Here is a 16,256-nt window from a genome sequence, read left to right as displayed (position 1 = left end):
ATCTAACGCTGTTGTCATTATTTTCCTTATCCAGATTCTCTCATTCTTTATAATCGGCTTGAAAATATCCTCTCCTGCTACCTTCGCATTGAAATCCCCTAATAGAATTTTCATATAATATTGCAGGAGTTGTCAAATAACTGTTCTACTTCTCCGCAAAAACTGTCTTTTATGTTTTCATCCTTATGTTCTGTTGGGGTACGTACATTTAGAATAATATCACACCACTGACCCTAAAGAGTAACAAAAGAAAGTCTTTCATTAACAAATTCTGCCCCTTTAATTGCTTATATTTGTTTGTGAACAAAAAATTTCCGGATTGCGCTGTTCCCTTTCTTTCTTATCTAACTTCTTTAACTCCTATTAGGTCCATTCTATATTTCTCTAACTCATGCCTTATGCATTTTGACGAGCCTATCGTATAAAGACTTCTTATATCCCATATTCCAAATCTCAAGTCCATTTTACTTTGCTGAGGTCGAGCCAAGTTATCAGTCCTGGTTCGATATATTCGATAAGTAAGAAATTCACAGAGGTTACATAAAAAGCATAAGATTCATAACACAAATTTTTTAAAGCCTAAAATACGGACAACAATACGCACCTTGTCAAGCGCTGCCTTAAATTCTGATTCTAATTTCTCTCTTTTACTCTGTTCATTCTTCAGTGCTGTCGACGTCTCCTTCAGTTGTTGTTCTACGACATCAACCTTTTATTAGAATAAAATAAAATTTAACGTTAGATAATGTATTTATATTAAAATTTAAATGTATCAAAATTTAAACAATAGGGAAGAATATTTTACGACTATAGATATGAAAAAGCTTACCTGATATCGGAGAGAAATTTTATTCTTTTCATTTAATAGATTACAACCATGTTACTAATATCCTGGGGACTCAGGATAAGAAACGAAATATGGGTTAATTGAATTAGTTATTTCAAAAATGATGCATATGAGGAATGTAAAAAATGGCATGTATATTTCTTGTTAAAAAAAAAAAATGAAAACATAAACCTCAAGAACAAATACATATGCAGCTAGTGAACTATAAAGGAATAAAACACTGATGTTCATGGCTTGTTATTTAGCACAACGCTTTCAAGTTAATATTTGAAAACTTTTTGTAGCATGAAAACACTACCTATGAAAACACTTTTTCTACACACTACCTGGCAGCACTTCTATCTGTTAATCTACAAGCTATAACAATCAGAATTACTTCCCTAACTCAGAAATTTATGTCCTAATTACAATATCTTTATCTTTTTTTTTTTTTCAATCTAATTATCTTATATTTCTTTCCTTATCCTATTAACATGGGAATACTACCGATGTGAGAAAAGTACACTAGAATAATTTAAAGAATACATGAATCGGGGAATTTCGCATGTTTATGATTGTGATTTCAACCACATTAAGAGTCTAAAACTTGCACAGTTTTAGATTTTTCAAGACAAAAGGTAATATCAAAATTTGGGAAAAGTAACACTCAAGAACACAGAAAGTGAAAAGGACTAGTACGAGCTTTGAAATTAATTTTCAGATGAAAAATAGAGTATGATAATTTTGAACAGTCATTACATAATAAAAATACATTCCCCAACTAAAAATAAGTCAATTAGCAGTCTGTTGGAAACTGAATCCTTGACGGACAGTTCGAAGTCGGAATCCAATTTCCATTCATCGATCGAATAAGATTGAGTGAACATAGTAGGTCCCCCAATTAGAACTCTGTTTATTCATATCTAAAGACCAAGACAGAAAAAAGTTTCCAAGGTTTTGAGTGAGGAAAATACTTCATCATTGCAAAAATAAGGTGAGGAAGAGAAAATTTAGTCCTTGACGTATGCTCGACAATAACTCATAAACAGAATACCAATACACAATATGTTATTCAAAAATACTATTAAAATTGCATATCAAAATTTGAAGCTTGACTCATATTTCATTTAACGCTAACTAAAGTAGTACCAACACTAGGTTGGTTATAGATGGTAGATCTTTAAAGTATGAGCTTTCATAAAAGTTCAGAATAACACATCTCTAAAACCGTGCTATAGTGACGTTATCAACAGTATGACCCCAGTGCGGCAGAGTCCAACCAATGATCTAGAATAAATGACTCGTGCAATCTATAAATTTGGGAGTGTGACGAAGTCTCCTCTTGGCAGAATGCTCTTCGTTTCATAAGAGAAAAGCACTCTCTTAGCGAAGACTTTGATGCATACCAATGACGCCAACGCTAATTAAATAAAAGCATTCCGCTAGCAGTCCTTTTAGGAATCAGTATTACTTCATTCGGCACTCAGAGACTGCAGTGTTATGTTCCCCCTCTCGACACTCGAAGAATCCACCAGAAAATGCTGAATTAAATGAACGGGCCAGAGTGGCGCACGGCTAGAATATTGGGTCTACTGTACTTCTTATGTCCCACGGCCCTATTTTCTCCAAATTTTCACACTTCATTTTGTTTTCCAGTTATTTATTTTTTTTTAAGGAAAAACTGAAAACGAAGCTAATCTTATTCATAATCACTCCCAAGTTTCTTCGTATTAATTTTACAAGTAGCAACAATCAATACTGAATTCGAGTCAAGAAAGAAAAAAAAATTCACTCATTTTAATCAGCATATTATACCTATTTTGGGCATTTGATAAACAATTTTTTACAAGGCATCTCAAAAGAAGCTAAAAGTTAGTAATATTTATGACTGATAAGAGATAAGGGTTTTTTTAAAAATTGCCGTTTAACAAGCGAATAAGGAATCATACTATTATAGAACAAGGTTAGTGAAGCAATTCATACGAAATTTGAGAAAAAAAAATGAAATATTAGGTTTTAGGTCCCACGGTTATGCCGGTTAGGCTAAAGGAGACGGTGATGATGAGTAATGAATGAAATGGTGGAAAGTGGGAGGAAACGGGAGAACCCCGCGAACACCCACGAGCGCGGTGTTTGTTCACCACAGTCCACACGGCGCGTGCTGGGATCGAACCAGGGACCCCAAGCACCGGAGGTGAACACTCTACCACTGAGCCACCGCGCCCCCACGAAATTTGAGAAGTACGATTGGAATTTTAATTTATAGGATTCACCAGAAATACGAAACGAAAGAATAAATTTTCACGAATGTTTTAGTTGCGTAAAGCTGAAAGAGAAGTTCATCATACCTTGGTGAAATCGTACAATCATCCACAAATCAGATCCCCATTTAACCAGTGGTATCATTAAATTCATTTAACAACTGGTTCCATGATTAGTATTTAACAGCCGGTTCTGTGATCAGGATAGTAGCTGACTTGGTGTTAATATTATTACTACATGATTATATTCTTATTCTTATTATTTATTTCAATGATGCTGGTAATAATGATTAGAATTAAGTCATATAGCATCTTTATATTGATATTTTGAATATTAATTTTCAAAAATAGTACTAGAGTATTAACTTTCTTTCGTAAGTACAGTCTCTAAAGGTGAAGAGAATTTTAACAACCGGTTGAATGACACTACTGTATTTAACCATATTGAAATTCTGAACAAACAAGCAAGCCACATGTATGTTTAAGAAAATATAATGTAGGAGGGGCATGCCGAAAGATTTTAGATACTAAAATTAAAATAGCATTGTTGTACTGAAACTTATCACGTTTAAAATCGTATGCCCTGTAGTGGTTGTAATGAGCCGCTCGTGTATAGTTGAGCGACGCATTACAAAATGTTCTTGAGAATGTTTTAAGGGATACTGTTCTGTACCAGATGATTTAAAATTTACCAAATCTAAAAAACGAATCGTTATTGGATAAACAAATTGATATAAATTATATAGTAAAGAAGACATTTTGTGAGTGAGTTAATATGGATTACTGTAAAATGTGTCGTTAAAATATATGTGCCTTGCATCAAACATCAAAGCTATACCAACTGCAATTCATATATAATGTTGTAAGTAAAAATTAAAATCTACCGAATAGTAAAATGATTAGTTGTCATAACACAGAATTAACTGGATGATGATACATATATGTATATATTAATGAGATGATCTAGTGTCTTCTTACTAAATCAGCCCTTAAAAGAAAATAATGTGATAAATATTATAATAATATGAAAATGAATATTGAAAATAAATATAATGATACGTGATGAATGGATGTTATTTATATTGTGTAAAGTTAGAAAGTTGCTGTTATAAGAATTGAGTTGATCCTTAACTAAACTATATATATATATTGAACACGTTGCTTTGTTAAATAATACATCATCCAATAAATATTACAAGGAATTATAGGCTGCTACTTGACCTTCTGATATAGTATTCTTTACTGTGGAAGTCTCAATCAACACCAGAACCTAAAATATGACAACTATAAATTGTAATAACCCTTCTACACCGTGGTTAAAGTAGGATACTACATGGTGAAAGATATAACTGCAAGGCTGCAGATTTGTCTGTTTGAAAATTAGAAGACTGGAAGTATAGGAGCTTGAGCGACGTGATTTTCGTGCAATGATCGTTCACAATTTTAAGTATGGTGTAACTCAAGAGCAATGCCATGATTGTTTAGAAAAGTGTTTCGGAGACTCTGCTCTTTCACGTGGAATTTAAACAGTTTTGAATTGGACTGTGGAACTTAAACGCGAACAACAAAACTTGACAGATGACCCTCGCTCTGGGCGCTCTAGCACCGCAGTTACAGAAGAAAATGTTGCAGCAGTACGGAATCTTGTGAAGGAGGATTGTCATATCGCATACGAGGAAATTCAGTCAATCTTGAAGATTGGATCAATCGCAGCCCAGTCCATAATAAAAGATTACTTCGGCCTTTTCAAAGCGTTGAAATCGCTGGGTCTCGCATGTGCTTGCGTGTAACCAAAAGACGACCGCGTGGAGTGGTGCTGCTATATGCTTAAAAGACTTTTGCAGGGGTAAAGTAAAGACGTTTATAATATAACCATGGATTTACAACTATGACCCCGAAATCAAATAGCAGTCGACAGTATGATGTTTTCAAAATCAAACTCCACTTTCGAAAGTTAAACAAGCACGGAGTGGGTAAAGTTATGGTGTGGCATCTTTCTTTAAGGCTAGCGATGTAGCAAATGTACAGTTAGATGATCGACGTACAGTGACAGTAAAGTGATATGTAACTCATTGCCTTCCGAGTGTCTTTGAAGCTTGAAGATCTACCGACCGGAAATCTCTATTATCTCACTTTCTTCATCGCGACAATGCATAGCCACACACAGCAAAAAAATTGGAGTTTCTACAGGAAAACAGATTCCGTATTCTACTAAACTCTACTTATTCTCCAAATTTAGCTTGGTATGACTTTGCTTTCTTCCCAAAATTCAAGAAAAATCTTCGAGGATGCCACGCCGTTTTCAAACAAGTGGAGAGGCTATCACAGTGTATAATAATGAAATATCTGATATTCCAAAAAATGAATTTTTAAAAATATTTGAAGCGTAGTTTTAAGAATGTAAAAGCGTTGATGCTTTGTAGGAATTATTTTGAGAAATTGTATAAGGTTTTATGTAAATAAATTGATTTTTCAAAGAGTACCTAAAAACTTTAGGCAAGCCACTCATCAGTAAGTGAAAGAGAGAAAGAGACAGTATGAAGGCAATTTTTAAAAAAAGCAATAGGAAGGAATTAATTCTGTGAATGACGGTACAAGTTCAAAAAGCTGCTTAGCTACTATTTTAGTCAACCTCTATGGCGTACAGTATATTAGGGATGATAAAAGCTATTTGCCTGTATATAAATCTAGCTTAAAGCGAAAATTATGCTTATTAGTTCAAGTAGCAATATACTATATATAGAAGGTTGATTCGCCTATATGTGTCCGATGTTGACATCTTAGGAAAAACCACGGTAGAACCATCGGTTGTCCTCGATGTGAGTATAACGTGTCTTGGCAACAGCCCTGCACTAACTTCCGTTATAGCAGGATCCTTTGAACTACGCGAACGGGAATATTGAGCCACTCCCCCTGGCAGACTTTCCAGAGGTCACAGACAGTGGTGAAGTGCTCTTTTCAATAGGCCAAACCTGCAAAAATCTATGGTACTGGTATCAAATGGTACTGGACTTCACTGGTATGTCCTGGAAGGGAATACCCTAGATGCCCGTGTCTGCTGCCATCTGTTGTAGGCTTCTGTGTAGAATGGGATGTATATGATGAGGTCTTACTCACCGACACCGGCTATTATTTATATACACACCGACTTGTTTTATTACGTTTCCATACAAATGGGGCAGATCTTCTGTATAAATTGGTGTAAGGATATGTTGCTGATAAAAATGTGAAGTTGATTTTGCAGTTTTTAGGCACCTGCCAAATCGTTAACTTGTCTCCATAGCAGTGTCCTGTGACAACCGTAAATCTCTTCGAGAAATTTGCTTTGCACTGACAGATGAAGTTAGGATGGGTTTTTGTCTCGTGGCTCAAATTTCGCCACAATCTGATAAATAAATCTATGCTACATCGAGCGTGGCAGAAAACTTCCACTTTTTCCCGCATAGATGGTGTTCGTAGAGGTACCTGCAGTGGGTCTTCCTTTTCCTCCGATGGACCTCAGTAAGAACAATGTCCACGATTTTTAAATTTTTAAATACCATCCAGAGCTTTAATTGGCCACGTAGGTTGGTTGCAGTTCACAATTGTCTATGCCATGTGCAGTCGTCCTGCCACCACATGTTGTATAGAAGGGTTTTTCTGTAGGACCATTCGGAGACAATTTCCGAGCTATAGCTGGATCACCACAGTACACGGTCGCTTTCTAGTGCTGGAACGTAGTGGTGTTTATGTTCATCACGATAGCTGACTCCAATGCACACCCATTTTCATTGCATTGTTTTTGAATCTGTGTCACGGAAAACTTCGCGTCGAAAAGTGCTACAACGTAGCCTTCCCAAACCCTGTTCACTTTGGGATCGCTCAATTCTGTGAGCAGGGTAAAGGTTTTAAAATCAGACACATATAGACGAATCAACCTTTTGTAGTATATAAACTCATTCAGATGTTAATAAGCGACATTCTATTACGAAGTTAATATCCTTAGAGAGACAGATACACATTGCTAAAAGTAAAGTAATACTTTCAATTTACATAAATTAAATAATAAATGAAGCAAGTCATATTTACACTATGATTTAGTTAATACGACAGGAATTCATTCTGAATACCACTCATTCTAGCTTTGGAACTTCTTGTATAAATTAAAAAGACAAATTCTGACCAAAGCATATATTAACTAATTAATAATAGCGTTACAGTTTCGGCAAATTAACTTTGCCTTCATCATACATAATGTGTCTGATGAAGGCAAAGTTAATTTGCCGAAACTGTAACGCTATTATTAATTAGTTAATATATTCTTTGGTCAGAATTGGTCTTTTAATTTATAAAAGAAATTCATTGAATTGTCTTGCAAAATATTATTGCATAATATCTTTAATAAGGATAGTGTACAAATGGGAGATATATAATAATTCCGAAGGTTTCTACGAAAATTAAACGTTGAAATGAAATGAAATCTTTCAATTTAACGTCCCACGTTTATGCCCTTTAGGCTAAGGGAGACGACGGTTAAGACAAAGTGAATGATGGTAGAATTGATAAAATGATAATGTGGGAGGAAATAGGGGGTACTCTGGGAAAACCTACGAACGCGATGTTGGCCACCATAAACTTATTTTATCGGGGAAGGAACCAGGGATCCCAAGCTCTAGACGTAAGTGCTCTATTACTGAGCTACCTTGCCCCCTCCCCCAAATTAAATGTTGAGTGAAGACTTATTTACCTTGCCCTTTTGAGCTGAAGAAAATGAGAGTTAGCTACTGTTTACAATTAGCTTCGATTTTATTCTAAAGGTAAAATTTAAATAAAATAAATTGAAATTTTGGAATTTTATAGAATAAATATAAACTACCACGCATTTGGTCAAGTATTCAAACATTTTATTACTTGAACAAAAATACAAGTATAAACTGAGCTTATAGATTGACACACAGTACAAAATTTCATGGTGGACCAATATAATTTATGCCATTTCCTCAAGGGAGTTATGCGTCGTAAAAATCTTGATAACGGAAAAAAATCATTTATGTACAAATGTATAAATAACAACCTGAAAATGTCTGCTGAATTTTCGCTAGAAAAAGAAAATTATTTTATTTTGAAATTGCTACGTTAAAATATAATTGGCGTATTTAAAATTGTTCTTAATATTTGTTATTTTTTTTTTTAATAAAGAAAGAAAGAACAAGAATTTTAGGAATGATCCAAGAAATGCATCAAAAGATTGTGATCTTGGCCAATAATTAGTATTTGGATCAGGGACCACAAAATTTTTAAACGGCTCCTAAATCGAGTTTTCGTATTTTCTACGGAATAAGTACATCGTACTGAGTTAAGTGATAGTTTGGGTTTGGCCACAGTACATGTAGTGCTCCAGATATAAGGCCTACAAGAAATTTTTTTTGATTGAATTATATTGGATCTTTTGATGTATTTTTGGATCAGGGGCCACAAAATTTTGGAACGGCTATTCAATCGAGTTTTCGTATTTTTTATGGAATAAGTACATCATACTGAGCTAAGTGATAGTTTGGGTTTGGCTACAGTACATGTAGTGCTCCAGATATAAGGCCTACAAGAAATTTTTTGATTGAATTATATTGGATCTTTTGATGTATTTTTGGATCAGGGGCCACAAAATTTTGGAACGGCTATTCAATCGAGTTTTCGTATTTTTTATGGAATAAGCACATCATACTGAGTTAAGTGATAGTTTGGGTTTGGCTACAGTACACGTAGTGCTCCAGATATAAGGCCTACAAGAAATTTTTTGATTGAATTATATTGGATCTTTTGATGTATTTTTGGATCAGGGGCCACAAAATTTTGGAACGGCTATTCAATCAAGTTTTCGTATTTTTTATGGAATAAGTACATCATACTGAGTTAAATGATAGTTTGGGTTTGGCTACAATACATGTAGTGCTCCAGATATAAGGCCTACAAGAAAATTTTTGATTGAATTATATTGGATCTTTAGATCCAAAAGCAAAAGGATTTCACACGCATATATCTCTGTAATGCAAGAATATAATGATGTCTGTTAAACACAGTATGAAAACAGAAATTAGATCATATCACTTTATAATTATATTAAGAGAAGCAAAATTAAATGTTTATTAGAATCGTTCATTCCAATCTCAATCCATGCAGTGAAATGAATAAATTAGTATTCCAGATTCCATGCACTAACATATTAATTACGAAAAATAAAAATAAAAAAAATAAAAATAAATAAATAAATAAAAATTAACTAAGCAATCTGTATCGTATGCAAACTATAATGTACATTCCCAAGTTTCTTTCTCTTAATAAAAGTTAATGAGAAATCATATACAAAAATTTACGAACTTTCTGGAAAACACACGAACCTATGCAGACTGAGTCAAGCTCATCGTGTCAGGTAGCTATAATACCTTACTGATGCACATTACATGTGTGTGTTTCAAAGGAGTTGGAAATGATCCAATTATTTTTTTTAAAATCCTTTCTGGATAGCTTCCAGCTTCTCAAAATCAACTTAATTCTTAATTCTGAACTGTAAATTGGATACGTTCCACGGAAAAGTGAAAGTAAAACATATTTCTGGCTACAAGTCAAAGGAAATTATAAGAAGTCAATGTTACAAAATGCTACACTTGATCTTTTGGATAGAATTCATATTTTTAATCGGACTATTTTGAAACAAATAATTAATTTCTGTAAGTATATAGATAATTAAATTATAATTATCTCACTTGTTCGGATTCTTATGACTTCTTTCAGCTTTACATAAATAATATGCCAGCAAAGTTAAATTCCTTTCTTCTCTTTAGAAATACGACATGATAAGAAGCTGTTTTGAGCAATTAATAAAGCAGAGTTCCAATATTCGTTTAGCAGGACTAAATGGATGAAGTTTAATAAAAACTTAATTTAAAAGTTAAAGGTGTCTGAACAAATCAAGTTTGAGTCATTAGTAAAGCAAACTGACGATCTAAGCATTAATCCAATAGGTATCACTGATAGACTACGAGAAGTAACTTGGAACATATTGCTATGCTTCCTATAGGCGTAGATTATTATTGTTTCAGTAGTAAGTGACATTTCGCAATTATGTGATTAAGATTATTACAGACCAACCAAACTACTGTCTTCAATTCAATACATTGTTAAACAATAAAGACTCCCAGATAGAGGTCTGCAAGGGCCGGAATTTTTAGCCCAAGCCCGGCCCGGCCAGGCCCGTGAATTTACAATGTGAGGCCCGACCCGAGTCCGAAATATGTTTTAGCATTTAGGCCCGAGCTCGTGTTATAATCAAATGAGCCCGAAGTAAGCCCGAACTACAGAAACTTATAATTAACGCAAAATTATATTTTTATTGACAGCAATTAGAGGTTTAATTTTGTAGTTGTACTTTAAAAGTTCTCCAGAAAGACCGGTGCAATATATATATCGTTCTACAGTATTTCCAAAGTTAAGCCCGAGAAATATGGTTGTATATTTAAAAATTCACCGCCCGAGCCCGTGCAGATCTCTAATCCCAGATCTCGTTGCTGGTGTAACGTGTACCTCGCGTGCCTTTGGTGAATGAGGTTTTGAGTTTGATACTCAGTGGAAAAGCATCAAAGCACCACAGTGGTTCAGATCCTATATTAAACAGAAGGTTTCATCCTATATTGCCTTGCTGTTGACAAAGGACGTAAATACCTTAGATCACATTCATACCCGTACTACATTCTTAAAATAATAAATTAACACATAAAAAACTGCTGTTATCTGCTATCAGCAAGTTACTAAATTTATTAAGGTTAAAGTTTTTGTTATATTCGACCGAATTCATTACTTTTCAATTCAAGTAGTTCCCCGACTGCTTCACTACCGCGAATGAAGCTCCCGACCACGTGCAGCGAGGGTACGAGCAGTATCTACTTGTATTCGGCGGAATCGCATGAGTAATTAAGTTCTATTTGGTTGATTGAAGTTTATCGTGCTTTTACAACACCAAGGTTATTAAAAGACAAAATCTACTCTCTAAAGAGGGATCCGATTCACTACAGGGGATTATATTTGAGGATTACAAAGCTCCAACCGAGAATTGAACCCGGCACCACGCGGTGCACACAAAGCACGCGCGTTAGCCACTCGTCTATGAAAGGGTACTAAATAAGCTACATCTTTCTTAATTCTTACAAATAGTTACATCTGGAAGTTATGCCAGCAGTTTAGAGCAGCAGTAACATGAGTAAACTAACTGATAAATTAGCTACTGAAGTTTGTTCCTAGGTACATAATTCAGAAATGAAAATCCTGCCTTACATCGCCAATGCTACTCCTATCTAAGACTTCATTATGCTTCCTTTCAGTTCTTTCTGGAATTACGCTTACGCGCAGGTGTGACATGTAGAGGAATCTCCTGTATTTACATTAGATATAGGTTTCTTTCCTAATACCCTGAAAAAACACGTATTTCTTAAATGCTTATATCAATTCTACTCAACACACAAATTTAAGTGACCAAACACTTTCATAAACTGAACTCTTTGAGTGTCAAACATATATATATAAAACACAGTACTCCTTGCAGTCTTCTGAATGTATTGTGAGGGTAAGCGATATTTTAATCCACAATCACAACATTGTTAAAGGAGTTCAAATTACTGGAAAAGGTCAGACAAACTATTTTTGCGAAAGAGTTCAGTTCATGAAAGGAGTTTGGACACTTAAATGTATATTTATGAGTAGAAATGATATAAGTGTTCACGAAATACTTGGGTTTATCTTTTCCTCTTGCAGGGTATTGAGAAAGAAAACTAAATCTAATCTACGTGCAAGACATTCCAGCTCACGTCACATCTGAGCGTAAACGAGATTCCAGAGAGAACTAAAATATAGCCTAATGAAGTCCTAAATAGAAGCAGCAGTTAAGAATACAAAGTAAGATTTTCAGTAATTGAAAAATTATTTTATAATCCCACAACACTTTCTATGCAACGAAACGATAAAGATTTAGCTTAAAAAATTCGAGCAGTCAAGCGAAGGATATCCTACAAAATAGTTCTCGCTCGAGAACACAAATCAAAGGGTATACAAGTAGCTACGAGTTATTTCAATTATTTTATCATCATGTAACTCCATCCATCTCGACTCTGAAACTAACAAAGGTTATGAAAATATCTCTTCCAAGTAACGTCTGATGAAGATAACGTTAAGTTATTGAAACCGTTACGCCTTATTTTAATTTTAAAAAAATAAGTATATACTCTGGTCAGAAAAGTATTAATTATTTATCATCGTGACCAATTACAATATTGTATGTTTTTACAAATTATAAGTAGATATTATTTTAAACTTTTCGCCACTTAATAGACATGCTTGATTCACAACTCGTTCTGGTCAAAACAGCCTTCTCCAGAACAAAATAAAAACCGCGTTATAGAGAACATTTAAATCATTTTCCACTAACTGTAACTTTATATTACAAAAAAAGTCATCTACAATTATTGACATGCACATAGCATGCAAGACTCCATTTGACTCAAGTAAAATCCACATTCACAAACATTAAATTCTCTAGATGAAAAACTCACAGTTTGTGCAATATGGTGATTTGGAGATTGATCAAAAGACCATGGTGCATCCTTGTGCGCGATCAGAACAAAGAAAGAAGTGCAGATGTAAAAAAACACAAATTATTTAACTTTCTATAAAAATTATTATTACTTAAAAAGTTAATAAATTTCACCTTATTGCTATTATCATAATATCTTGACTAAATAAATATATCAACAATTAAATATTTCGCAAGATTTTAGTAATAATAATAATAATCATTAAGTTTTACTAATGCTCTCAAGCATGTATAAAACTATATAACCATTTTATGATTGAAGTTAATGAAATATAACCTCAGTAGTGGAAATCAATTTTCGTGGATGCTCACTAATTATTACATTTATAAATTTTTTCATAAAATATAGATTTTTTTTTTTTTTTACCTAAGCTTGATCGGAAATAACACATTTTTTCCCATAATAACCACTTTTTTTTCCCTAATGTATTTTACTGAAATCCAATACACCTTAATGTAGGATGCAAATAGTTTGTAAGATCCCTGAAGTACTACAACACGTTGAGAATTAAAAAAATAAAAAAAATAAAAAAACCCGGATAAAACAAAATATTTGTTACATAGGAAATTAAGTCCTATCTACCGGTAGTAGCTGACTTGAAATTAGTAATATGTGCAAGAATTAAAATAATAATAATAATAATAATAATAATAATAATAATAATAATAATAATAATAATAATAATAATAATAATCAAATCTTATATTAATTACATGTAAAAATTTACTCACAACATTTAAACAGTAAACTAATTATTTCTGAATAAATAAATCTCTAACCGCAGATATACATACAATACTTTCAGAATAAGCTTTTGTCCTATCACAGAATAAAATGAAAAGAAATTTAATTGTTATTCTTTGCTTTTAAAGTTGTTTACAGTTTAAAGTCCCATTTTTAGCATTAAAACTACACTTGAAGTGCACATAGTGAAAAATATACGAGTGGATCGGGAACAGAATCCAGGTCTTCGGTTTATTATGCTGACAGGCTAACCATTACCCATTGTCTGCTTCCCAGCCACAGTTTCCCATTCTTCATATTGGCAGTCAGCCATTTAGACCGTTAGAGAAAACAATCGACTTTTTCAATTAATTCGCATCTATAAAGTATACGATGTGAGATTATTATTTTTTTTTTAAATTCATTATAATATACTAGAACTGATTCTACAATTAATGTGGTATCCGATCACACCGGAAATTGAACCTACACCATTTGCACAGAAAGTATACATAATAATGTATTTAGTAAGATGAAAAATTGCAACAAAACTAAGTTGGCATGTAGCAATCAATGCTGCGTATAAAATTATGAACATCAGACAAGTTTCTTTTCTGCAGTTAACGATTCAAGGAACAAATTTTATTATTTGAAATAATTTAAAATATATTAGAGAAATGTTAAATATTTTATAACCTGCATTTTACTTAAAGTCACCGTGGAAGATCTGAGTGAAAACGAGCCAAGTCTATTGAATTTAAAGGAATACATTGTTATTTTAACATGCGTAATAAGCTATAAATAGGGAGAATCAAAATATTTCAAATAATGGTAGTTGACTTTTGTTGAGTTCTTATTATTTATACAGTATTCTCGTAAAGTCAACGATTATACAAGGTACACTTCCCTCAATACTACACTGGTAAGTTCCAAGAATTATGCCAAATAAGTTGAAAGAAGATATTGGAAAGACGAAGGATCTTATCTTACCATTAAACATTCAAGAATTGAGACTATACCTTAGTACTACGCCACAAACACGATAACCGTCTTCTTTCTATCTCCCCATTATAATTTTTTATTTACAAGGAGACTTACGGAAGTGTCACTCACCGATTTGAATGAAACTTTGCATACTTGTAGAAAATTGAAAAATAATCGACATGTATCTTTTTATTTCGGCAATGGTGCGGGTTTAATGGTAGAAATCACCCTTTGAACGGTAGGGGTGATCTCCAAGCATAGACAGAAAACAATCATTTAATGTAGAAGAAAACATACTGCCAGGTAGGTTTTAGAACATTTGATGCAGAATCCGACATCAAAATTACAAAATTCAAAATGGCGGATCCAATATGGTGATTACATTTACAAAAAGTCTTCCTGTTTGAAATGCTCTGTAGTTAGGCAAGAACAGTCATAGTTGGCAGGGGTTACTGCGAGAAGATTGCTGACCGATTTGAAACCCCTTTCTGTACGCACTTTGATTAAAGTGCGTCTCTGCAACTCTCACTATTCGGGGTGCTTATTGAAAGTGAGTCCTCTCGCCTCTCACTATAGTCCATCTCTTTAAATCTGAAAATGTCTTTGTGAAAGCATCAAATCAGGGAAAATTAACATAAAGTCTTGTGAGATCATGGTTTCAAGAGGTTTCTCTCCCAGCGTCTAATGCAAAGTCCATTTTGTTATTTGATTCGTGGAGTGATTACAATTCATCAACTTTTGAACCTATTTTAAGAACAAAAGAGTACTTCAAAATAGAAATCCTTCCTGCAGGAACAACCGGTAGGATTCAGCCTCTTGATTTGTTCTTCTTTAGGCCGTGGAAAAACTTCTTGAGACATTTTTCTGACATTGTTCTCTACTATTATAACATAAATTTACATCTCGTAATAATATAATAAAGATTCAATCACTGATTCATAATCAGTTTTCTTCTCCCAGATTTTCAAATCTTATTACGTATGCGTGGTACAAAAGCGGTTATTTGAAAGAAAAACCACCTGCGTTTGAAAATCCCGTAACATTTTGTTTCAAAGATTCTGCAGCATTTTGCGATTTATTTACAGTTATTTCCGTAATAAGTGCGCATGATGTAAACGATGTTTACACATCACACACTTTTTTGTGGAATATCATTACTGCAAAACGTTTTCTCGATAAATTCATAATTATAACAATTGAGGATATATGAAGTTCTGACGTAGTGAGAGACGAGGGGACACACTTTAAATAAACACACAGACTACTGAAAGGCGAAAGGATTCACTTTCAATAAGCACCCCGAATAGTGAGAGACGAGGGACTCACTCTAAACAAGCACCCTAATAGTGAAGGTGCAGAGACGACTTTAATCAAGCATCCCGTTAAAATACGTACAAAAAGGGGTTTCAAATCTGTCAGCAACCTTCTCGCAGTTACCCCTGCCAACTATGATTGTTCTTGCCTAACTACAGAGCATTTCAAACCAGAAGACTTTTTGTAATTGTGATCACAATATTGGATCCGCCATTTTGAATTTTGATATCAGATTCTGCATCAGCTGTTCTAAACCCCCTGGCAATATGTTTTCTTCTACATTAAATGATCGTTTTCTGTCTATGCTTGGAGATCACCCCTACCGTTCAAAGGGTGGTTTCTACCCTTATACCTGCACCATTGCCGAAATAAATAAAAAAAAAAAAAAAAAAAAAATACGTGTCGATTATTTTTCGACGTTCTACAAGTATGCAAAGTTTCATTCAAATCGGTGAGTGACACTTCCGTAAGTCTCCTTGTTAGAGGTTAATTAATTTCGATTCAAGATTATATGTTGGGTCAGTGTGATTG

General features: G+C 33.7%; 1 protein-coding gene across 2 annotated transcripts in view; it reads right to left on the bottom strand.

Moving 5' to 3' along the window:
- Positions 1-16,256, bottom strand: part of LOC145668685 (uncharacterized) — a 742,633-nt gene that overhangs the window by 143,540 nt on the left and 582,837 nt on the right. For both annotated transcript variants that reach the window (XM_081736754.1, XM_081736755.1), the window contains exons 32-33: positions 12,663-12,713; positions 605-709 (exon numbers count right to left, since the gene is read on the bottom strand). In XM_081736754.1, coding sequence (XP_081592880.1) covers positions 605-709; positions 12,663-12,713 — 156 coding nt within the window. The remainder of the gene's footprint in view (positions 1-604; positions 710-12,662; positions 12,714-16,256) is intronic.

The sequence above is a fragment of the Thermobia domestica genome, chromosome 13, assembly GCF_964235325.1.
Source record: "Thermobia domestica chromosome 13, izTheDome1.hap1.1, whole genome shotgun sequence".
Lineage (NCBI taxonomy): Eukaryota > Metazoa > Arthropoda > Insecta > Zygentoma > Lepismatidae > Thermobia > Thermobia domestica.
The sequence above is the reverse complement of the archived record's forward strand: the minus strand, read 5'-3'. Positions and strand labels throughout refer to the sequence as shown.